General features: G+C 51.7%; 1 protein-coding gene across 4 annotated transcripts in view; it reads right to left on the bottom strand.

The window, feature by feature from the left end:
* The window catches only part of Gramd4 (GRAM domain containing 4), a 73651-nt gene that overhangs the window by 24409 nt on the left and 24092 nt on the right, over positions 1-25150 (bottom strand). For 2 of the 4 annotated variants that reach the window (NM_001427302.1, XM_017595281.3), the window contains 2 exon segments: positions 9288-9408; positions 18081-18291. In NM_001427302.1, coding sequence (NP_001414231.1) covers positions 9288-9408; positions 18081-18291 — 332 coding nt within the window. 4 annotated transcript variants of the gene reach the window in all.

The following is a 25150-nucleotide window of genomic DNA, read 5'->3' as shown; positions in this document are numbered from 1 at the left end:
GGACGAACTCAAGAGCGGGAGCCCCTGAAGCCAGAGGGACCTGGTACAGCAAAGGATTCCTCACAGAACACGCATGACAGAAACTATGAGGGACTAGTACAGCTAGGTCACCTGTCCCCACACCTGCTCCAGGCTTTAGCCTCTCCAGGCTCTGGAAGGTGGAGGGCAGGTGGACCCCGGACCCCCGAGAAACCCCTTCCGCCCTTCTCAGTGTGCTGATTCAAGGGGACACAGAGGAGATAACTCAGCCCACAGTCATGGCCTGCCCAGGCTGCGCAGCCTCCATGGCTCCCGGCCCACAGGGGGAGGAAAACAACTTCAAAGCTATTTTTAAATTTGCAAGAGCAGATCTCTCAGGCAGGAATCCCTTCGGCACAAGATGCAACAGGCCTAGTCAGAGGGGGGGTTGGGTGGGGGGAATCAAATGATAAGCTTTAAATAAAATTTCTCCCCACCCAGCTGGAGCACATACACGGGAAACCTCCCTCCCGGAGGGGAAAAGAAAGCTGTCTCCAGCCAGGCTGGGCTGCACAACTGGGTACCTGAATGGGTTTTCCCAGCCCAGTTTCCCTTCCTGTTATCCTTAAGAACCTTTCTAAAAGACAATGCCTTGCCCTCCCAATGGACTAGGTCCGAGTCACCTCCTGGGTTCAGGGTACCCCTTCACCTTCAGCCCTAGAGAAGTGGCATTGTGTGATGCTCCTTTTCTCTGGCCACTGCCGCTTGCTTGCTCCGGAGGGTGTCTCGCCCTGCATGCCCCCCACAGCCTGTGTGCTCTCCTGGAGCTCAGTTATCGCCATGTTATTCATTGCTCTGCACAGAAGTGGAATTTACAGCATGACGAACTGTCAACACCGAGCTGAATGTTCCTTCAAAATCAGGTAGTGTGCGGCCAAGTTCTGGACGTTTAGCATTCTAACGTGACAGGCTGCTGCCTGGGTCGGCATCCTGGGTTTAGGAAGTCAGTTGTGGGACTAGGGTGGTGTCCTGAGGTTTGTGTGCAGATGATAGATAGATAGATAGATAGATAGATAGATAGATAGATAGATAGATAGATAGATAGATAAGAAGGGAAGAAGAAAGGAAAGGAAGTAAGCAAGCAAACAAGAAAGAAAAAAAAATGAGGTTCCAGTCAGAACTACTGCCCAGAAAGGCTGGCTTTCCAGACCCAACATGGTCCTTCAGTATGAGATGGGAGTTGGGGGGTGCCATGCCCCTGCCTCTGATGTTCAAGGCTGGACTCCGAGGCCCTGGCTAGCCCTGGGCTGAGAGATACGGTTATTCCAAAGTCTCTACCCTTGGGTCTGGAAGAAGGTCAAGGGCTGGAGAGATGACCCCATGGCTAAAACCATTGGCTGTTCTTCCAGAGGACCTAGGTTCAAGTCCCAACAAGCACGTGGTGGCTCACGGCTGCCTGTATCTCCAGTTTCAGGTCTCCATGGGTACCAGGCACGCCTGTCATGCACGAATATCTTGCACATGTAGGCAAAAAGGCATGCACACATTCTTTTTTTTAGGGGTCTGCTCTATCCACTCCATATCTTCTGGACACATCTCTCCAATCATGCACCAGCAGCCAAACTTTCTCAAAGCATCAAGCTTACTGCTAGATGCCCGGTACCTGCTTAATATGAGCAGGAGGGCAGGCACCTACCGCCAGGAAGGTGAAGTGAGCTCCAGAGGTTTGTTCTCAGTACACATGCTAGGGAGTGGAGCTCGGTAAGGAGACACTGTGCCCGGGGACCGAATACCTGATGTAAAACAAGGTAGGATACGGCTGGAGAGTGGCTTTGGGTGGTGCCTAGTAAGGCCCCAGAGGATGTACAGAAAGGCCTGCCTGGGTGCGAGGCAGCGCTCTGACCGTCTCTCCACTCATCCCATTATCTGTGTGCTCACCTCTGGCTGGGGTAGCCAGCGATCTGCTAAGTCATTCATCCACCCAGATGTGCGCTGAACGCCCTGCAGCTGCCAGGCTCTGGGACTGGACAGGTGAGGCAGCAGCTGGCTTCTCTCCCTCCCATAAAACCCAGCTGGTGAGTGCCAATGTAGACAGGCGAGTGTGCTGGGATATACAACACACCCCACATGCCACTGGACATGTCTCTGCTACATGAGGCTTCCCATGGGGGACCACTGGGAGCAGCGGGGGACAGCTGCCCACTGGCCCAGGTGTCTTCTCTCCCCGCTACAAACACAGGACTTCTAACATGCCTCCCAGAAGCAGGAATGGGATGATACCTCTCATGGTCCTGGGAGCTGAAACTGTGCCCATGGGGCTGGTTATAAGTCCCCACAGAGGTCACAGAGATGGATGGTGGCTCCTGATCGGAAGACTCCCATGACAAGCAATTATCATTGCCCAAGGCATCCTGCCAGGCGGGGAATGTGGAGCCATCAGCATGACGCAGCAGATGAGCTTGTCAACCTATGACTTCACCATCTCACCCCGATACTGCAGAAGGCCTGGCCCTGGGAGCTGCACCAGAGCCAGCACCAGGGTATCTGAGCTTCTCCTCTGAATTATGAGCTACAGACGGGCCAGGGGTCTGGTGAGTGGGGTCGGCCTTTGTGCTCAAAGAACTTATATCCTGGGTAATGACAAGTCTTCGAGACGAATATTTCACCTTCGATGAAATCTTCAAGGGTATGCTTTACTGGGCAACAGAAATGATTTAGAAAAGGTTTAGGGCTCCTCCCCATCCTGGTACTGGGCACAGATCCTAGGGTCTCAAACATGCTAGAAAAGAAGTCTACCGCTAATCCACACCACCCAGGCACAGAAATATGAAACCTTGGGCCTAAGGGCCAGAGCTTTAATCATTTTAGGGGCCAATTTCATCTTTTTCCTGGAAAATTTCCCATAGGACCTGTGTCTGGTTTATCTCAGTTTTCAGTCCTAATTTGGTCGCTGACCCCTTCCGCCCACCGGCTTCACACTAGGGACAGAAGCAGACCTTTCCAGGCTCGGTCCCTGGGGCTTACCTTTGAGCTCTGCTGTACTCAGCTTATAGGAGGAGGCAGAGTCAGGAGGGCCGGGCTGCCCAGCAAGACTCTGCAGCTCTAGGCCTGGAGGATTGGGCCCAGGCACATTGTCAACCCATGCAGGTAGCTCTGTCTCTAGATGGCCTCAACTGTTCAGAACCCTGGAGGCATGGTTGGTGTCTCCCAGCCTTCTGCTGTCCATAGACTGATAGTGAGGCGGTCTTGCTCTGATCACTTAGGTCAATCACCCCGGGGCTAACCTGTGCTACAACGTCCTGTGTTTTTCTGAATCTGTACATCCAGAGGTAAGCCCATTCCTGCCTTCTTCCAGGAGTCTTCCCACAGAGCAAGGGTCAGCCGTTCTAGCTTCCCTCCCCATCACCTGTTGAACACGAAGGGGACTTTTAGAAGTGCCAGGGGTTTGGAGCAAAGGCCTCCTCCCTCCTAGTTACATGCTTTGGGAGTCACCGTTGTCCACTGGCTGCCTCCACTGGGAATCCACTTACCCCGCTGCATACAGGTCAGCAGCTGGAGACAAGGCGCAATCCCTAGGGGAGTCTCCTCTAGACTGATCAGGGAGGTGCCGGCAGAAGTTACCTTGGGGAGGTATCACCTCAGAAGGGCCCTCAATCCACACACAGCCCAGCAACCAGCAACCAGGAGGCTCCTGAGAGGCCTGAAACACTTTCCCCTCCAAAATCCAAGCTCACCAAGATGCTTTGGGGTAGAGGCTGTGTGCACGCTTTGCAGTGCTGGTGGCCTCACTTTTCGGAGCCTGTATGCAGCAAGCAATCAATAAATGCACGCTTGGTAATAGACGCCTTGGAATTGAATGCGTTTAGGTCCTGCGAGCAATAATCCAGTGAAAGGTGCCTCATACTTGCTGGATGTTGACACCGTTCACTCATTTATGGTCTTTAACAAGCTTAGACCCTTGCCTTTGGCTGGGATTAAGGCACATTTCAACTGTACCGTCTTCATCCCGTGCCATTTTCTCCCGGGAACATCTGTACCCTCCAATATTTAATCACTGAAGAAAACTACTGTGCACTTGGGGCTATTTCCTTCCTCTGTGAAGAATGACAGGCTGTTGTCAGAGAAAGGACAGCTGAGACAGTTGAATGGAATCTGAAAACTAATCACTTAGGTGAGTATGGATGGAGCCAAGGTCCAAAAGAGCTCATGCTGAGCTGTTAGTGAAAGAAGGGAGCAAGAGCCAAAGCGTAGGTCTCGAGACTAGCCTACGGCACTCCCTACCCTACACATGGTATTTCCCCTGCTGACCAGGAGGGACAGGGACCACCAGGCCAGCACATGTTGCATAGGCTCAGTGACAGCCAGAGTATGTCTATGTGCCTCAAGGCTCTAACACTGTATTACCCAGGAGATTGTGGTGGATGCCATGTTGGGAGGAGGCATAGGCTCCTCTGTGCCACTCCACCTCTGTCAGGCTTTTCTGCAGTTTCTTCCAGTCACTCAGCACCCACTACACCGGAGACATCAAGTCTCGGGTACAAAAATAGGTTCCCCCACCCTCAAGGTGCAGAGGGCCCGGGAAGGGCTGCCTATAACCAATAGCCGGTGCAGAAAGCTGGAGATGGTACAATCAGTCACCAACAGGCAACCAGCAGATTGGGCCACACCCAGACTGGGGACACAGACAGCATACAGGGCATGGAGTATCTCCGGTACCGTCCTAGTGTGAGTGCCAGAACGCGAGTGTGCACAGAATGTGAGTGTGCTGACACTTATCTAGAGGGGAAGGCACAACCAAATAGAGCAATCAAGAGCAAGGATTATTAAGTTACAAGAAAATCGAGACTCTAGAGGACACTCAGGTTCCCTGGCTATCACTTGATAGTGCGGCCTGATAGACCATTCCGTATTATCTTTTTAAAATCTGCTTTTAGAAGGGGTCTCGCTGTGTTGCCCAGGCTGGTGTTGAATCCCAGGGTTCGGGTGACGTCCTGGCTTAGCCTCCCTGTGCTTCCGCTGCTGTAAACAGTTTTTCTTAACTGGGTGCTTTTTTTCTTCCCCCCAGTACTGTGGAAGGGACCCAGGCCCTCGCTTGAGCGTGCTTGGCAGGCCTTCTGCCACTGAGCTACACCCCCAGTTGCAATAATTTTAGATAGCTACAAGAATTTAATTTGACAAGGAACTCTTGGCATCATGCAGAATGAGATGAGGCGATATCCTATACCTTGTGACCAGCACTGAGGACACACCATCATGGCTCTGACTTGCAGAGCAAAACCCACATGACCTGAGTCTCCGTAAAGCAACAGAAAACATCTAAACCCAAGCCCATTCTATAAGCAACCTACCACATGCCTCGAAACACACCTGCTTCAGGAAACAAGTCAAGGAAAGGAGCTTAAAGAGACAACGTGTGACCAGAACTTCCTTTTTGCCAAAAAGGACCCGAGGCAACGGTGAGGCCGCAATAAGGTTTTGTACCAGGTAATGGTACGGCAACATTATTTCCTGGTTTTGATAGCTACACACTGCATACCACAGCTTGTAAGAGAATAGCCTTGCTTTTTTTTTTTTTTTTTTTTGTTCTTTTTTTTTCCGGAGCTGGGGACCGAACCCAGGACCTTGCGCTTCCTAGGTAAGCGCTCTACCACTGAGCTAAATCCCCAGCCCCAATAGCCTTGCTTTTAAGACACATGGCAAGATTATTTGGAACTCAGAAGCACCATGTCTGAAACAGACCATCAGGCAGCTCAGAAGAAATATATAAATAGATGGGCAGATGGACAAATGGATGGATGGGTAGGTGGATGAGAGATGGAGGGGGGTGGAGGGGTGGGCTGGTGGGCAAGAGATGGATGTGGTAGATGGATGCGTGAGTGGGTGAGAGATCCATAGATGCATAGGGGGAGGATTAATGGGTAAGCAGGATGTGGATGGATGTGTAAACGGATGGATGGAAGATGGGTGGATATGTGGGTGGACGGCTTAATCGATGAGAGGTGGATGGGAGATAGATAAATGGACGGATGCATATATGTATATGTAAATGTATAGACGGCTTATATGGTGGGAAGAGGGCTGGGTGGATAAAACCCACGGACAGGTGAGTATGGCAACATCGTTACGCTTTGAGGAGTCAATCCATGAGAACACATTCTCGGTGCTATTTTTGTAACTTTCTTCTGAGTCTGAAGAAACTCAGCCAAACAAAGGTAATCTCTATAAACATCAGAAGTGGGAGAAACATTGAAGCCGGCCTTGCACTCCTCAACGGCAGGGCCGGAAGGCAGTAACAGGAACCAACTGTGCAGGTAGCATTCCAATGAAGAAACTGACCCTTCCGTAGTGAGATGATCCCTTGGGACAGAAGTGGCAGAACCCCACAGAGACTGGGCTCAGTGGTCCCCAGGCTGGTGGTGGCCCTGGCGTGTTTGTTTTATTTTTGAGACAGGGTCTCACTGTGCAGCTCTGGCTGGCCTCTCACTCACAGCCTCCTGCCTCTGCCTCCTAAGAGCTGGGATTAAAGGTGTGCACTGCCACACCATGGTGTTTGTGGGGTTTTGTTTTGGTTTTGACAACGTTTCTTTCCTTCTGTATCCCAGGCTGGCCTCCTCAGCGCTGGCATCATAGGTGTTTACCACCATGCCCAACTGGTCCTGAGTCTAGAATATATGATTGTGAGATAAGACAATTGAGTAAGGCTGTTCCTGCTCGTGGAAACCAAATTCACTATGAGTTGAAAACACGGTCACAGTAAAGCCCCAGTGAGGACCAAAAGACACTCAGGAGTCCTGGCTGTCTCTTCCTATGGTCACCTGTCTGAACCCATACTGCCCAAGCCCTGGTCATTGTAATGCTCAAGACACAATGACTCTTGGCTACAGTGACTGTCCTGTAATCCTCAGTTGGTCTCCATAGATCACTTTCCACAGAAGAGAACCGGGGCTGCCTTGAAAAATGGTTAACTCCAGTACTGGCGCAGGATGTGTTAATGGGGGGGGGGGTTGTTGATTACCTTGTCCCACTGTGAACAAGCCAAGAAGCCAAGGGACGCATGCATATCCCAGAGGCAAAAACATGAGCACACACACAGGTCATAACTCCATGATCGCTCCTTGTTACTGAAGCTTCCCCTGATCCTAAACCACATAGGGGAGCAGGCAACCTCTCTGGTCTCGGGTGGAATATTTAAATGTCACAAAGGGAGGAAGTTTGTGTATCCCACCTTTCCCGTGATCACTGTACCTCAAGGCAGAAAGAGCCAAGAGAAACTCGTTTTCAGAAACTCGTTGGCTAATCAGTGGAGCAAGAACAAAATCGACCGGTCTGAAAACTCTGCTGAGGGGCCTGCTCCTTGTGATGTCGCCTGGGGCGACGCACATCCACGTCATGAAAGGGCTGGCCCAAACACAACCATCACTGTGGAGGAGGGATAGCAGACATGGCGACTCTACAGGACAATACCCATATATCCAGTGGGGGAGCCCTGCCTTGGCGAGCCAGCCACCGAAGATTATGGCAGTAATAGAGAGAGAGAAGACGCCAAAAGACAGAGGAGATACGCCAGCCGTTCCCGCCCACGGACCCTGTCGAGAATCAATTCAGAGTTGTCAGAAACCTATCGGGGAGATCCCAGCTCCAGTCTCTGATGCAATGGGGGGGGGGGGCGCTGTGGTGCTGCTCTGCTTCCCATCTTGGTCTCTCAGCTTTTGTCATTAAAACATACTGAGCGATCTACTAAAATATTTACAGATGAGGTGGTAGAGCGCGGGCTGAGCATCGCCCAACCCAGAGGGGGAGGAGCGAAAGCCAGCCTGGCCTGGAATCCGCTCCTGGAGAGACTGGGAGCCTCTGATGATTTCTGCTTTGTTTCCATGTATATTCAAAATCTTCCATAATTAATGGAGAAGCCCACACACTGTCAGGGTAAGTGCCACACCTACTTTAGGAGTCACCAAGGAGGGTGGTGGTAACGCACTCAGGGTGGTATCCCAGCACTCAGGGAGCAGAGGCGATCGGATCTCTAAGTTGGAGGCTAGCCTGGTCTATAAAATGAGCTCCAGGACAACCAGGACTATATAGAGAAACCCCATTTCGGGAAGCCCCACCCCCTTCCCCAAAAAAGAGAGTTACCAAGGAGCAGGATGAGATACCTCTTTGGACAACACTGAGAAAAGAACTGTGGGCATGATCCTAGGATGCCGGCAGTGTATCCTACAGCGGAATAGCCAAGTATGCACTTCAGACATTTTCCTTCATGGTCTAGCAGCCTTAAGAGTCCTCAACCCCATCACCCCCATGAGCTCTGGCTGGCTCCATGCTGTGCACCTTCAAACTGCTCCACAGTGGGGACAGTGCTCCCGCAGCCCTCCTATACCCTGACCCTGGCCAGGGCTTGCTCCGTGGATTCACAGTGACCAGCTCTGGGCAAGCAGGACTAAAGCTCTCTTCCCTTAGCTGCTTCCCAGTGTCCTGGGCTCCTGTGGAGCCTCAGCTCCAATGACATGCGTCAGGGGCCACAAGCAGCAAGCCAGGTTGGCTTAAGGCCTTATTACTACTCTGACCACATGGCAGGATGACTCGGTCACCCGTGCCTCAGTTTACTCATCTGCAAGACCAAGAGGATGTGGGGGTCACGAGAAAGATCAAACATGAGGTGGGATCAGGCTAAAACTGCAAAAGCTCCTGTTTTGACAAAAAAAAAAAAAAAAACCAAAAACCACCGCCTCCTTACTCCAAAGGTCAAGATCTGGCCAGTGGGAGCCAGGAGGGGATGTCCAGCAAACCTCGGGGTCCCAGGGTCCTCCTCCCACTAGCCCTCTGTGTGTAACAGTACAAATGGTTTCAGATGCCTCTGAGGAGCTCTGAAAATTCTGAGTTAACTGTGCTTGACTCATGACTGTCTTCCCAATCTTTACAGAATAGGTCACTCCTTTCCGAGACTTCAACTGCTTCCGCACCCCATCTGCAAGGCATAGGCCAGGGCTGGGTTTTGTGAAGCAACAGGCAACAGACAGACAGGACAGGCATTCTGAGGTAATATCAAAAGTCTAAAGTCGGGGTTGGGGATTTAGCTCAGCGGTAGAGCGCTTGCCTAGCGAGCGCAAGGCCCTGGGTTCGGTCCCCAGCTCCGGGAAAAAAAAAAAAGTCTAAAGTCCAAGTTCACACCTTGGTCCAAGCCTTTCCTTGCACCTACCCCCACGCATGCGTATGTATGTTCACATGTGCCTGCCCCCACGAATGCCTGTCCCATGTCCATACCATAGCATCTCCGGCTCACCCTGACTCAGCTGTGACCCATCCCCCGATAAGTACTTCCTCACACTCACGAAGAAAGTGCTTTTCCAGTAAGGCGATTTCCAGGTGACCCTTGATCTCATTCAGTCGATCGAACTCGGTCCTGCTGAAGTCCTGCACGCCTGCCGCCATGATGAGGGTCCCTGGACCAGCCTGGAAGGAGAAGACCAAGAGTTCAGAGGACCACACAGAAGCAGCCTTGCCTGATCCCAGGTGGTTTTAGAGGCCCCAGAACCCCAGATCGCAAGGGAAGGTATATATTGTGGTCAAAATAACGGCCAGAGGCTCCCCGCAGGCATTTCCCTGAACATACGAGACAAGGGCTCTACAACTCACCTCGGAACGCTGGACAGTGTGGGTCTTCTCAGACCTGGCATGTTAAACTTGGTTTCTTTTATTTTTTTTTTTTTTTGAGACAATCTCATGATACAGTCCAGACCAGCCTCAAGTTTATGATCCTCCTGCCTCAACCTCTCGAGTGCTGGAAGAACCGTGTGTATTGTCACGCCCAGCTGGCATTAAGCCTCTTGATGATAGCAACATTGACTACACATGGAAGAAACTGCAGGGCTGTCCAGCCAGCAAGTGACCCCACCAGAGCAGTTACCCTCCTAATGGAAGCCCAAGGGTGTCTATCCCACCCTGAGAAGATCAGTGGGAAAAACAGCTTCTAAGTGAGGTCTATGAGGAACCAAGAGGAGCACATGCCACACCAGGTCCTTCCTGTTGGTTCTCCAGTGAGTAAATTGTCCTGTCCCGGAGGCCAAGGACTAGCTCTAGTCACAGCCTCCACAGCCACGGCCATATAGGTGCTGGATCCAGCTATGCAGCCTGCTGACCACCCAACCCCACCCAGCACTGCATAGCCTCCCGGGCCAGTGGGAACACACGGGGTCATCCCTACAGCTGCACCCTGCCATTGACGTGGCAAAAAAAGGCACACGGATGCCTTACACGCAACAGAGGGGACCTGGCCACCTTGCCTGGGTCCCCAACCTCTCCTAGGTAATAGGACATGTGTGTAAACAAGTCAACTGAGTTAGCCCTGACGATATGTGTACCTCTCAGGGGCCACAGTCTGGGATGAAGGGGCTGGAAGGCCACAGGCTCTGCACCAAGTCCTCCAGTCCACGGGTACCCTGCCTGTGCCCCTGGTCTGCACCTCCAGCTCTGTTTGCCAGGGCACAGGTTTACAGGGACATGGACCAGGTCCCCCGGTACAGACAGTGGCGTGTGAAAGCTTGGGTTGGCTGAAGGCTAAGAGGCCCTAGGGTGTCACTCCCCAGCTCAAGGCTGACGGATGAAATTCAGCTAAGAGGCACCTGTTCTAAAAGAATTAGGGGCTCACGAGTATCCCAGCACTCCAAAAACCCTGTCTCAGACAAGAAAACTCCCCAAGAGGATATGCATCCCCACCTGAGTTCCAGGTCACATAGCAGTAGATCCCAAGAAAGCTCACCATCAGATGGGAAGCTAGATGACCTCCAGCCCAGAAACACCAGGCAGTCATCCATACATAGGTGGCTCAGATCCAGCCAGCCCCGAAACTAAACATATCAAGCCAGGAGAAAGTCACTGAGTCTGTAGTGGCCCATGTGCAGGACTCCATATATACAGGCTACAGAACCTGCGGGCAAACTCCAACATGGCTGCCTGTAGCCATCCCTTCTCATTTTGACTAGCTCCTGAAATGTTGAAGGTAGCTGGGTCATCAGATGCAGGGAGTGGTTGTTTGTGAGGGGACCACGGGACTCACACAATCTCAGATGCAAACTTCAGGACACATGTGACCGGCTCATCTCTAAGCCAGCTGTGGGCCGCATGTCGACCATCCTGGTCAGCATCTAAGTCCTAACTTTACCCTGTCTTGGCCTCCTATCGCTTCACTACCCAAAGAGGCAAGCATACTACACCCTCCCTTGGCAGCTCTGATCAGACAGGTTCTAGCATGTGCACCCCGATTTCTTTGTCTCCAACTCCTCTTCTCTGGCCCTCTTGTCTAAGCACCTTCTAGAAGTTCTACTCATTCCCCGTGTGCCTGAGTCACACCTAGCCTCCCTGCCCCAGGCATACCAGGGCAAGGCCTATCTTAAGAACGGGGTCATCAATGTTGAATTGAAATGGGATCCAGCAAGCCCAGGAGCTCTGCAGCCTTGTCCCTGTTTCATCTCCAAGAAATGCCCTACACTCTGACTGCAGTCTGGGCTAGCCTACAAGGAAATGTGTTAAATATTTCACTAGCTCTGCTCACAGGCTTACAGGAGTATAATGTTGGGCTTAGCAGGCCTGTCCGAGGCCCCCTTTGTCAAGGGACTGATCCTACAGCAGGAATCCTAGGTGAGCCAGGCCATAGGAATGGGTACAGTCAATCCAGGAAAACTGAGGCTCTGCCCTGGAGATGACAGGAGGAGGAGTTACCCTGGAGGTAACTGTCAGTTACATAGCAAAGAAAACCCCATGAGCAAGAAGCAAGCTCTACCCTGCACGGTACCGGTGCTGCTGGCTCTCCTCCTCTACTCCACTCAGGTTTTGCCCTCCTTACAACCGGTTCCTCCCAGGATTTCCTCATGGGATGATGGAGGGAAGAGGGAGCCTGGGAGTCTTAAGAAGGCAGTGGACTTGGCCTGGGAGATCTGATGGGAGCAAGGACACTAACCCTGGGAGAAGACAGTAGAGGACTGAAAGCCCCAAGCAGCCAGCTCTGGGGTAAGAGTGACCTTCCTCTGCTGGAGCTGTCATTTGGCCCCAAAGAGTCCCCACAGAGCCCTGCTGTGGAGGTTAAAGAAGAAAGTGAGGGACCATCAGTTGTCACTGGGAACGAATAGAGTATGTGTACCCATGTCCCTTCATCCTAAGCACCTGCTTTGACCACTGGGGGACGCCTTGGAATGGGGTTCTAAGACAAACTGCTCTAGGCAAGAATTCATTCCCATGGGGGGAGTGGGGGAGGAGAACCCAAGCTTTTTGTTTTGTTTGGTTTTTTTCAAATCAAAAGATAGCCACCTGTCAAGTACCAGGCATGGTACAGTCACCCCGACACTCCTTACGTCTGGGTATATGTGCTGGTCCTTCTAGCAGCAAGGTCAAGCTCCAGATTCCTGGCTGGGGTTATAATGGGACCACGGGAGCCCAGAGCCTACAGGTAATGCCAGTTTTCAAAGCAGCCCGGGAGGCCAACTGGATTCAATGATGACGACACTCTTCTGGCCCAGTTGGGCCAGGAAGGGTGAACCCCAAGTGATGGGGGTAGGAAGGAAGCTTGGAGAGGAACCAGTACCTCCCAGTCTGTAAGTCAACCTTCCCTGAAGAGAGCAGGGTGGCCACGTAACAGGCAAGCGGAGGGTGAGACTGGCAAGAAAGGCAGAGAAGGCCGGAGAAAGGCTGGGTTTAGCAAGCTCCTGCCAAAAGCAGCCAGTTCATCCCTGGAGGGCCAGCGACACTTGAATGCACTCACTCACATCCCTGAATGGGTATCCTAACACCTGGCCTCGGGGTTTGCAATCAGCAAGGCAATTCTAGAGACCTCAGAGGAGAAGAGGTCAAAGCTCTGGGGAGCCCCTGGCTCCAGGCAGCACTGAAGGGTCAGCCTAAGGAACTTGGCCAAGTGATCAAGGTCTCTAACAAGGGTGACAAGGCCCCAGGGTACTGTGCTGAAGTTCTGGTCCAAATCCTTCTGCAAGTTCCCTGGCTGGCCCTTTCTCAGACTCAGGAGGAGTAACTGTGACTTGGGAGCCAGGAGCCTAGACATAGATTGAAGCTGGGACAAAACTACTATAAATTTCCATATGCCATTTTTGCCTGAATTAGCTGACACAGGAGTTGGAGGGAGCCCTAGGCAGAGGCACAGGAGCATGGGCCTCTAGGCCAGTCATGGGGAAGAAGTACATTGCCTGGAGGAGGGCAGCTCTCAGCAGTCTCCGGAGGCTCCAACACTCTCCCATGACTCAGAGACCCAGCAATGCCTCAAGCTGGAGGGCTCCAGTGTCCCTCAGCTCGGGGAGGTCACTGAAAACAGAAACGTATTCCACAGTGGGAGCCTGAGAGAAGCAGCTCAATGGCCCTCAGAGAGTTCCACAGAGCACTGGTGGATAGGGCATCTGTGCCACCCAGACCACAGGAATCGACAGGCTCCACATGTGGGAGTGGGGAATGGCCTCATCACCTGGGAAAAACAGCATAGCAATTCCCTCAGAAGCACAGGGCCTCCACGTGACCCAGTGACTCCAGGTGCAAACAGATGTTTGTGCGAAACGATATTCCTGGTTGTTCTGTTGTTTGTCAGAGCCCCAAAGCGGATACAGACCTAGTGTCTGATGTTTTGTGCGTGGATAAACAGACGTGGTCCATCCAAACCATGGGTTTTGTTTTATTTATTTTGGGGTTGCTGCTGTTTTGATTTTGAGACAGGCTTGTTGTATAGCCACGGCTAGCCCAGTACTTGCTATATAGCCTAAGCCGTCCTTGTCATAATCTTGCTTTTAGACTCCTGAGTGCTGGGATTAGACATATCCCGACACTTCAGAAAATCAGGCACATAGATACACTTGGGAGGCTGCAGGGCCTTGCACGGGCTAGGTAACTTCTTCTTTGCTGAGCCATACCCTCAGCCCAAACCGCAAGTCACTATTAAGTCACGAAAAGGAAAAATGCCAGACACCAGAGGCCATACCCTGTGCCAGTTGTTTTACAGGAAAATGTACAGGATGGGCAATGCCAGGCCAGTTAAGGGTAAAGGCACTTACAGCCAAGCCAGACAGCCTGAGTTTGAACTCTAGGACCTGTATGGTGGTAGATGGAGAGAATCAACTCCCACAAGTTGTCCTCAGACCTCTATTGTCATGTCATGATGATTACAGGAGGATGGATGATTGCTAGACAGACAGACAGACAGGCAGGCAGACAGAGGCTGTTCTGGAACTCATAGAGATACCTGCCTCTGCCTCCTCTGTGCTCAGATTACAGGCACGCAATACCACGCCTGGAAAAAAAAATATTTTTTAAGAATATGCAATGCCAGTTGGAGAGATGGCTCAGAGGTTAGGAGCACTGACTGCTCTCCCAGAGGTCCTGAGTTCAATTCCCAGCAACCACATGGTGGCTCACAACCATCTGTAATGGGATCTGATGCCCTCTTCTGGTGCGTCTGAAGACAGCAGCAATGTACTTACACACATAAAATAAATAAATAAATAAATAAATAAATAAATAAATAAATCTTAAAAAAAGTTAAAAAAAAAAGAATATGCAATGCCACGGAGACACAGCAGGCCAGCAGTGGGCAGGGCAGAAGCTGGGGACTCACCGATGACCACTATAGTATGCACGGTCCTTCTCGGGCTGCATAATATAAAACATACCCTGGAGACCACTGAATCTGACTGGCACGATGGCCCCCGTAATGCCGTGAGGGTGCTGCTATTAGCCTGGCATCAAATCAACCAACCACTGAGGCTTCCATGCTGGTGCCTGGGCAACCAATCTCTCCACGAGGCTGCACAAAGGAAAAGGCCACCTCACCCCCAAGGAGGACCAGGACAGGTGTGGAAGAGGAAATTATTTACCAATGTGCAGCCTGACCTGGAGTCCCCAGAGAGAGACCCCATGAAATACAACCAAGCCTCTGCAAAGGACCTGGGAGGAAGTCTCTGAGTCACTAGTGTAGGGTGCTGAGACCGGCCTGCATGGTAACAGTGGGCCAGCTAGTATTACCTCACTGAAGTCTCAAACCAGGACAAACACCAACGTGTCCCTTTTTTAAACTGTGGGTACTGAGGGGTGGGTTAAGGGCAAACAGCATCACCTAGTCCCTCTGCAACCACAGTGACCTGAGGTGAGCTAGGACCTGTTTTCTCTTCCAGGCTGAACCTGTGACAAGAGATTCCCCATGACTCCTGGTACCCAGGTTCCCCTGGTGCAGTTTCCCTATGAGGAACCTAATGCCTGAAGGTATGAGAGCTGGGATTCCAGGTCTGACCTTGCCGAGACCTCTGCGGCAGCTGCTCTCAGCTGCAGCCCAGGAAGTGAAGCCTACATCTCAAATCAACACATCCCCCAGGACCTTCCTGCCTCATAGGGAGTTTCTTATATGGCCCATCCAACTAGCGCCATGCCCTGGAATGTCCCTTCTTGCTCTACATTCTCCAAACTATACCTTCAAGCTAGTCACCCTAAAACAACCTAGTTTCAGTTCTGACCCTCCCTCACCAGGGCTCCTAGAATTCCCTAAATCCAGATGTTCTGCCTCTAGCTAAGAGCTCCACGCCCTGCGGTCTCCTCTCCTATTTCTCTGTTGGCCCAGCACTTGCACACACCCTCTGGGCTGACTCCCTTCTGCCTAAGACCAACTCACTCACTATGGCACCCTGGTGACGACAACACACACCAGGGACAGGCCTTCTCCCTGTGACATCAAGACAAGCAAGATAGCTAGACCATGCAGCTACTAAGTGACCAAGTGAGGCTATGACTTGGAGAGCAATATGCTGTAGGATAGTTGATCCCACTGTGAACCCCAAGATTGTGTTATTTGCTGAAAAACCCTATTTCTAGTTGTGGTGTGGTTCGGACCTCAACACACACCTTTAATCTCTCTGGCTGGAACGCAGATACACTTTGAACCCCAAACAATGAAGGTAAAGTTAGTATAAAGAAGGAAACACCCATGTTCAAAGTGATGCTTAACTGAGTGACAGAGAAAGTAATGAATGAATCAGAGAAAGATTTGACGAGGAAAGAAAAGAGAGGCTACCTAAGAGAGCAGCACTGAGAGGCAAATGGAGAGAGGGCAGTTTTACCAGGAAAGTTGTGCAGAGACAGGTTGCAAAGAGAACAAGGTAGACAGAGGTGAAGACAGAACAAGCCAGAGAATGAGAAGGAGCCAGAAGATTAGAACAGATGGTCAGAGTTAGTATGAGGCCAAGCAGAGAAATTCAGTCAGTGGCCAAGAGAGAAGCCATATTGAATCAGTCAGTGTGGAGAGGAGTTTTGCGCCAGAACAGCTGAGTTGAACTAGCTAGAGTTCATCAAGAGCTAGAAAGGGTGACCTTATTCAACAGTAAGTCTCAGAGGCTGAAAACATTCCAGGCCTAGATTAGACTCTTCGGAAGCTAGAAGCTTCCATGACTAGGCCTAGGTTAGCAGACAGAGGCCGTAAACCTTAGAGACAACAATTACTACAGGAGAATAGAAAGTCACTTCACACCCATATACCACCCTCTTCTGCATACACTGCCTCATGTTACCTCAGACATGCACACAGGTAGGTCCTTTTGGCCACTGAACCTGAACCCAGAATCTCATACTGTGTGTGTGTGTGTGTGTGTGTGTGTGTGTGTGTCTGTGTGTCTGTGTGTCTGTGTGTCTGTGTGTCTGTGTGTAGGCACACACATGTTCATGTATGTGTGTATATGTATGTATGCATGTGTGTCTATGTGAGTATATTTGTGTGTTCATGCATGGATGCATATATATGTATGTATGCATGCTTATGGGTGTGTGTGTGGTAGGCACACACATGTTCATGTATATGTGTATATGTATGCATGCATGTGTGTCTATGTATATGTGCATGTGTTTATATTTGTGTGTTCATGCATGGATGCATGTATATGCATATATGTATGTATGCGTGTGTGTGTGTGTGTGTGTGTGTGTGTGTGTGTGTGTGTGTGTGAAGGGCAACTCTTGCCCCTGAGGTGCTCAATCCAAAAGTTCTCATCTTACTCAGACCCATGGCTTGCACACCTCCACCCCAGCACTCGACAAGATACTGTTTTTCTGTCAAGTCTATAGTACTCTGTACAGTCCCCTGTAAAACAGGACACACCCCTAGACCAAAAGCTAAAGGACTACCCATTGACTTTGAACTGTGGGAACAGCAGCAGTCAAACACACCAGGAGGCTGGCTAGGAAGGCAAGTGGCCCCAGGCTAGGCAGCACAGGGCACACAGCCAGGCTCTTAGGAGGCGGTGCTAGTGAATTATTAATCTGCCAGGAGCAGTACAAAGTCACCATCCTATTATGAAGCATTAATAATACAAGAGCTAAGAGGCCAGTGATCGCAGTCACATCTGGAAAGATTACCAGGCTCAGGGGCCGAGAGAGCAAAACCCATGGCCATCAAGTACACTCAAGGATGCTGGGGTGCTAGGGACAGAAATGGAGCAGATGTGCACATCACAGCCAGCCGGAGACTCAAGGGCCTGTCCAGAGGGAAGACTGTAAGGCACTCACTTACCCGGCTCCCCTGCCTGACACACCCATGAAACACAAGCTCTGGAAGGCAGGGGCCCTTGGTTTGTTCACACCAAAGCCTTGCCCGGCTAGGGTTCTCCAGTGACATTTGATGCCACTGGCCACTGTGAGGGTTAATGAGGACTCAGTCACTGGCTGGGTTAGTGACATACATCCTGGTGTGGACAGACAAGCTGGGTGCCGGTAACTTTTAGACCGGCCAGGCCCTGCCCTGTCACTACACTAACACTGGAGGCAGGGTGACTGGGAGGGGACAGCCAGGCTACAACATTGTATTTATATGACAAGGTTCCCAAACGCCCAGAAAATCTACAGCTTCTAGACAAAGCTCTATGCAGAAGTACCACCCAGACAAGGGTCAGTCCCGATGGGCTCTGTGGGTTGTTGTGGAAAGGCAACAGGAGACAGAGAGTTGGGCTTCTGAGCATGTGTGTCTGAACAGCCTAGTCGGGCATGAATCTTCCCACGTCTATACTCAGCTTGGCCACTTACAAACTGGGCATAATACCCCTCCCCTTGCCCCCACTGTCCACATTGAAAGATGTAAAGGACTCAGGGACTGGCATACTCACGGGGTCCCTGAGTTCCTCACTGTCCCGGGGCGAGGGCCGTGACGTCTTCAGGGGGATCTCGTCTCCACACTCGGTGTCCGAGGCATTTGGGGACTCGGCGAGATCAAGGAAGTCCTCTCTCTTGTGGCCTCTGAACCTGATCCTATCCAGTCTCCTGAGCATGTTCAGCACGGCACTCCTTGGCCTCACCTGCACATGACGGGGTGGTTCCCTGTAAGAGAATGGAGCACATCACTGGCTGCCTGCTGGCTGCTGCGCACCGCCTGCCATGTTTGGTTCCAGCTCTTTAATGAGGCTGACAGTGAGCACCTAGCACCAACCAGATCTGACTGGACCAGACAACACCCAATCATGGACGACCTGGCCAGCTCCTGAGGTTCCTCCTGTGCAAAGTCCTAAGGGCAGAAGGAAGCCCCAAGTTCTCAAGGGCGGGAGATCCTGGCCATACAGATGGTCTAGCTCAGGTCACCACACTGTAACAGATGTAAGGGTCTGGGATAACTAGAGCTGGGAAAGAAAAGGTTGACCGTTCTCTAAAATGCGCAGAGTTAAGGCTGGTGACCAGTCTTACTGCAGTACTGCACACTGCCTGCAACAGCACCAAGGCTGGATCTCAGCGTCATTTCTGCCTCCACAGATTCCCTGCAGGCCCACTACGACCTGTGGGGAACCGACCAGGGACTGACTCCATCATTCTTTTGTCTGCTCAACTTTCCCCCTTCACCTTCAAACACTGGCTTGGCCTTGGAGGCCCAGCTCCTAAAACAGAGTCCTGCCAGAAATGGACTCAGAAGTTGGGGAAAAGGCCTCGTACCATGTCCCACTACACGCTGTGTGCTGCATGCAAGGCTCGTGTAAATTAACAGACAATAGGTACCAGACCATGGGCACCCCCTGGAGGCCTGTTTTCCACCCTGCTATACTAACTGGACCAGGAGAGAGCCATGGCAACCCTTAAAATACCTCCCCACCCCCTGCAGGGGGAAGGGCTGTTTTCCCACTCTGTCCAGCTGGCCTTATTCCCAGGCCCATAGCTGGGCTGGCTAGGCAGGGAAGGCCCCAGCTCCTATCCTACAGCCCTGGGTCTACAGATCAGCATCCACAGGCTGCCCTTCCCACTGATCCTGACATCCTTAAGAGCCCCAGAGCACCAGGGTACAGCACAATGACATGCCTGGGTTCCAGCCTGCTCTGCCGCTCACCGCCTCTCCGAGATGAGACTTTCGTCTCTGAAACAGAAATGATTCTTGACCAGGCCGAAGTATTCTGGGAATTCAAGATGACACATACTGAGGGCCTGACCCCAGGCCTGGGCTTAGGCCCAGTCAGCCACAGGACTGTTTTCACGCAAGGAAAACCGGGGGAGTGAACTGGACTGGACTCAGTGCAGCAGGGTGGGAAGAGTTTCCTGTATGGCGCAGGAGCACGGAAGCCCTCAGTGGACAGATAAATCATAGCCTGGACAGAGTCTTGCAACAGACAAGCCTGCCTGCCCCCCAAGGCTCCTTCCTGCTCTCCTTGGCATCAAGGCCCTCGGCAAGACTAACTAATAATGAAACCCGTAAGCCCTCTGTCGAAATTGTTCTGGGGGTCAAGAGGGAATAGATCAGCTGTTAGCCTAGCATGGACAAAAGCTTGGGTTCCATTCCCAGCACCGTCATCCTGGCACTTGGAAGATGGAGGCGGAAGGGTCAGAAGTTCAAAGTCAACCTCCGCTACACAGCAAGTTCCGAGCTAGCCTGGGCTACGTGAGATCCTGTCAGGAAAAAAAGAAGGAAAGCAAATGGAAAGAAGTACAGGGTGGGGGAGTGGGGATTTAAAAAAAAAAAAAGGAAGGAAAGAAAAAGAATTTGCTCGTTCTAACCGCAGAGCAACGGAGGCATGCAGCCTATTGGAAGGGCCAAAGTGCGAGCACACCACCAAGGGAAATGGAGCCTGACCTATGCCCAGCCATGGGCAGTGTGGTGGGTGGGGCAAGCAGTCACTCAGGGTGGGGAGCAAATGCCAGCCACTAGGAGACTTATCACATGCAGGAACTATGAATTTCAGGAGAACTAAAGGGACATTAAACTTAAAAGCATACACAGAAAACACCAGCAGGGAGATAATTGAGAAAGTATCGGCTGGAGAGACGGCTCAGCCAGCAGCTCAGCGTAGTTAAGAGCACCAGCTACTCCTCGAGGGGACCGGTTCCCAGCGTGCACACTGGGGCTCGCCACCATCCAAACTCCAGGTTCAGGGATCGGGTGCCCTCTTCTGACCTCTGCGGGCATCAGGCGTGCATGTGGTGCACATACATCTATGTGGGCAAAGCACACACAAAAGCACGCACGATAATATAAAATAGACAAATATAAAAAAAAAATGTTTAAAGAGACTGAAAAATAAATCCACAAAGTAAAAAAGGATAGAAACTACTGGACAAATGTAAAAAAAAAATAATAATAAAAAAGCTCAGGAGTGTTTAAAAGCTAAAGCATGCACAATGAAATCGAAAATGCCATTGACAGTTGGTTCACATTTCTCAAGGCGGCATAAATAAACGAGAGTGGGAGACGGTGCGTGGGGGAAGGCAGGGGGCAGTGAGGAGACCACTTCCTGGCTCACACAAAAACTGGCCAGGATGCCAAGCAGGAAACCACTGCTAGAACACGGATGTCTGCAGAGGCTGTGGTCCACGTTGTGGGATCTGACCCCACCATCAAATACAAACGGGGAAGAGCACACTCTGTATGGGGAAATCCTCACTGTGTGTCACCCATACCCACTACCAGCCACATGCAGGGTGGGGGCAATGGTAGTCTATGGTGGCCTCATACAGGACACCAGCTGCAAACCACCACAGCTCTGTGGTCACTGTGCAAAAAGGTATGAGAAGAGATACAACCCTATCAGGGTGCTGGCTTAGAGCAGCTCCAGCCGGTCTCTCTCCAAATGTTCCACAGTCGGTCCAAATGTTCCACAGTCGGTGCCTTTCCACGGTTTTGTTCCAGCGATTTATTTACTATGATAAGACGCATGCACACCATAGAGTATAATAAGTGAAGTACTTTTCAGGGTACATTTGGTGGTGTTAACTATATTCGTCCATCCTGGGATGCTGTCCATAAAACTGCAACCACCTTCCCTTGCTGAACACCAGCCCCTTTCCCTCTTCATCCTGCCTCTGAGAACTTTGGTGCCTATGGCTTTAATGTAGAAAAGTAAGATCAGGGGGCAGGGGAGAGGACCCAGTGGATAAGGGGGCTTGCTACAAGCACGAGGACCTGAGTTCAAATCCCTAGCACCCGTGTAAAAAGATGAGCTCAGACACACACACACACACACACACACACACACACACACACATACACACCTGTAGCCATGATGCTGTGGGGGCTACAGACAGGAGGAACACTGGGGCTTTGCTGACTGCTAGTCTAACTCTGGTTTTAGTGACAGACCTATCTTGAGGGAATAGCTGGTGTGACAGAGGAAGACATCTGATATCCTCCGCTGGCTTCTGCATTTGGACAGGTGCACACACGAGTATACATGCAAGCAAGCACATGCACACACACACGTGTGTGTGTGTGTGCGTGCGCACGCGTGCAGGCATACAGAAATAGAGAAAGAAGATGAAAGGAAGGAAGGAAACCAACACACAAACAAATAACAAAAAGCAGGTAGAAGGTCCCTCACAACCGGACACTGACCTCCTTTTTGTTCTAGGAATGGCCAGCTCTGTTCTTGCTGTTAGAGGCTGAAGAAAAAAAGGGGAGGGGGGTTGTCAAGACTCAGAGGCAATGGGCACCCGGATGCAGGAGCACAAGCATCCGGGTGGGCACAGGCTGAGGAAGTATGCTTTTACATGGAGGGAGCTCTTGGCTCTCTGAGGGTTCCCTTAAGAGGGTTCCCCTGTCTAAGATTCTACAGTTCCTGGAACTAGGGCCAGCTTCTCCATTAAGCCTCAACAAGCAAACGAGAAGAGGGAACAAAGGCAGCCCAGCATCCAGCCTGCCACCACCTGAATGGAAGGCACTGGAGGCTGCCACGGGAGTTCAGGCTCCCCGCCTCCTGATCAGCTCCGCACACAGGGGTCCTGCTGAGCTGTTCGCACTGGCACTGAAGGCAAAACCAGGATGTGTAGACTCCCCCCAAGCAAGGGGAACCAGAAGGCCTCCTCCTGGTCCTACTGCTCTCCTTTGGCACCCCTAGGACGCTCAAAAAGGTGAACTCTTTGCGCTTCAGAGACGAAACCTAAGCTTCCAGAGATAGGTCCCCTCTGACTTCCCCAGTAAACCGTCAGCCATGCAGTCGGCTGGACCATCACTGTATCTCTGTCTGGAAGGAGGCAAGCTTAAACACACCCCCAGCTACAACTGGTCAGGGGCATATTTCAAGGACACGGTGACTGCCAGCCTCAGAGCCAGTGTGGCAGCAAAGTCTCAGAGTGGATGGTGCCTGCTGCCCAGGTTTTGATGATCCGGGATCTGCAGACCCTGGCAGGGCAGGACAGTGGGTGTTCTCTGCTCTCTAGGCTCCTCCGGCTTCGGTGGCAAGCTGCCAGTCCCAGCCCCTCTGTGCAAATGTGCCCTGGAGTGCCGTCGCACACCGTGCTGGAAAGCCGCTGAATGGCTTCCAGACACACAAAGGAGGCAGTGTCTGGGAACCCTGGACTTGGGAACCACAAAGGGCTTTATTTCCCTTTCCAAGCCTGAGACTTAAAAAAAAAAAATAATAAAAGCGGCTGCCAAGCTTAGCACTTGGCCTGGGAACAGCACTGGCTCACCTTCCTGCAGCCGAAAACTCCTCTCCGAATTCAAAGTTGGACTTAGGAGACACCAGTCTGCAGCCACAACCTCAAGCACAGCTGCACTCCTCAGCCCTCCTTATCGGGGAGCTCTCCCACAGATCCCCAGATAAGCCACATCCTCTTTCCTATTGGATGCTAACCCTTGCTCCTGCATAACAATCCCAGGGGTCCCCAGCTGCCAAGCAAAACTGAGCTGCCTGGCCCTTGGCCAAATCTGTCTTCTTGGGAAGGTGGCCCCTAATCCTCGAGGGCAAGAAGGGGGTTAGACTTCCCATGGTCAGACAACCACATCAGAAGACGTGAAACGCTGTCCTCTGGGCGAGCCGCCATTACTGTCCTCAGCAGAGTGGCTGAGACTACTTGCAAGAGACCCCTTGCTGACCTTCCCTCACAGAAGAGGGTGGAGAGGGTCACTAGAGCCTCCTCTCGGATTCTAGCAACTCCCTCCCTCTACATCTCTAGCTGTAAGTAATTCCGCCCAAGGGAGGTGACAGCGTATACAAAGTAAGGACGCTTGGCTGAAAGGAAGACTCCTTTTACACAGCCATGGAGAAACTGTCATCCATCTATGCTGGGTTCAATTCCTAACACCCACATGGCGGCTCATAGCTATCTGTAACTCTAGGCCTGGGAGGATCCAACACCCTCTTCTGGCTTTTAGAGGCACTGCATGGACAGGGTGCTGGGACATAATGCTGGTTGACACTCATACACATAAAATTTAAAAATAAAAATAAGAAAGCAATGATGAGACCAAGCACATAACACCTCTGCTTGCGTTTAAGCTTCCAGCTCCAGCTCGCGGACACTTTTTGGTCGCCCACACCCCATTGCAGGCAGTGCCCCTCCCCCATGCTCTCCAAGTAAGGCCAACAGACTCATTGCTTCACCAGATTGGACTTTGGTGGAATTTTCATTTCAATGTGTCGTTGGTGCCCTATCTGGGGTGAGCAGATATTTGTCTATGACTCTCCGAGAAAATGCCATGCAGCAGCTGGAAGCGAGGGGGCGGAGCAACAGTGGATTCCAAGGCTATGATGGTCCTAGATCCCTCTAAAACCAGGAGCCCCAAATTCAGTGTTTTCCCCTGTAAGTTGCGTTGATCATGGTGTTTGTCACAGACTGAAAAGTAGCTAAGACAGGTGATGCTGCCTCTTGAGGATCTGGGGTGAATCTTACCGTCCTGTGCTTCCAGTACCAATTTGGGGGCAGGGCCACATCTGCAAATACACTAGCGGTGGGGAAACAGAAGCTAGGTTCGATCACCTGCCATTAGATTGGCCCTTGGCCATGTGGTGCGGTGCCAGGGACAGCCTGAAGCCTGCAACCTTGGCTGTGTGATTTCAGTCACGTGAGTTCTCCATGCCCTGGGTTCCTCTACTATCAGATATAGAGAGTCCCTAACTTGCATGGCCATAGAGGATGACCTGAAATGGCACCAGAAGGACCCAGCACCAGGTCTGGCACAGTAGCAAAGACAAAGATCTACTCTCCAGAAGCAGACCAGCAAATATTGTTAGGCAACCCCGTAAATCTCTGTCACATAGCCACCGGGCACTATGGTGGCCCTCCCATCTAGCAGGGGATAGAAGAGAGAGTAGGTGGTTCTGAGATGACCCTAAGACTGTCTCCAGGAGCTTCTGAGCAGCCTTGGGGGTGGGGACAAGGGGACCACATGGACCAGGTATCAAGACAGAAGGACTCTGACAGCCAAAGTACAAATGTGTTTGGGGGCAGGGAGCAGGGGTCACTTTAAGGAAGCAAAGCTTCTCCAGCCAAGCTCTTTGTCCCTGCCTTCACAAAGCCCTCTGCCCTCTGCGACCAGGTCCCTCGGTAGCTCTGCAGGGCTAAGAGGGAAGTGAGTTCCTAGAGCCAACCAGTCCTGGCCGCCTGGACTATATACGAACCCCACCCACATCAAGACCATCTCCAGGTGACCTGGGCTCTGCCCAGGCTCCCTGCACAGAACCCCAGACAGATGCTCCAGGTAGCTGTTACTACGGCACACTTAGAGACCCCGGCACCTCCCCGAGATCCTCCTTCCTCCAACCTGCAGAGAACACAACCCTCACCGGCAAAGCAAAGCAATCATGGTTGGAATGTTGTCGTCAACAAGCACAGTCACTCTGGGACCTCTATCCTCAAACCCGGAGGCCAGCATCTCTCTTGTTGGCCCCTTCCTTAATTGACAAGAAATGGAACAAGCTCCCCAACTATCCATCCCTGCCCCACCCCCCAACACACACCAGATCTCCTTTCACCACACTGAGGTTTG

Source organism: Rattus norvegicus, chromosome 7 (genome assembly GCF_036323735.1).
Source record: "Rattus norvegicus strain BN/NHsdMcwi chromosome 7, GRCr8, whole genome shotgun sequence".
Taxonomy (NCBI): domain Eukaryota; kingdom Metazoa; phylum Chordata; class Mammalia; order Rodentia; family Muridae; genus Rattus; species Rattus norvegicus.
The sequence above is the reverse complement of the archived record's forward strand: the minus strand, read 5'-3'. Positions and strand labels throughout refer to the sequence as shown.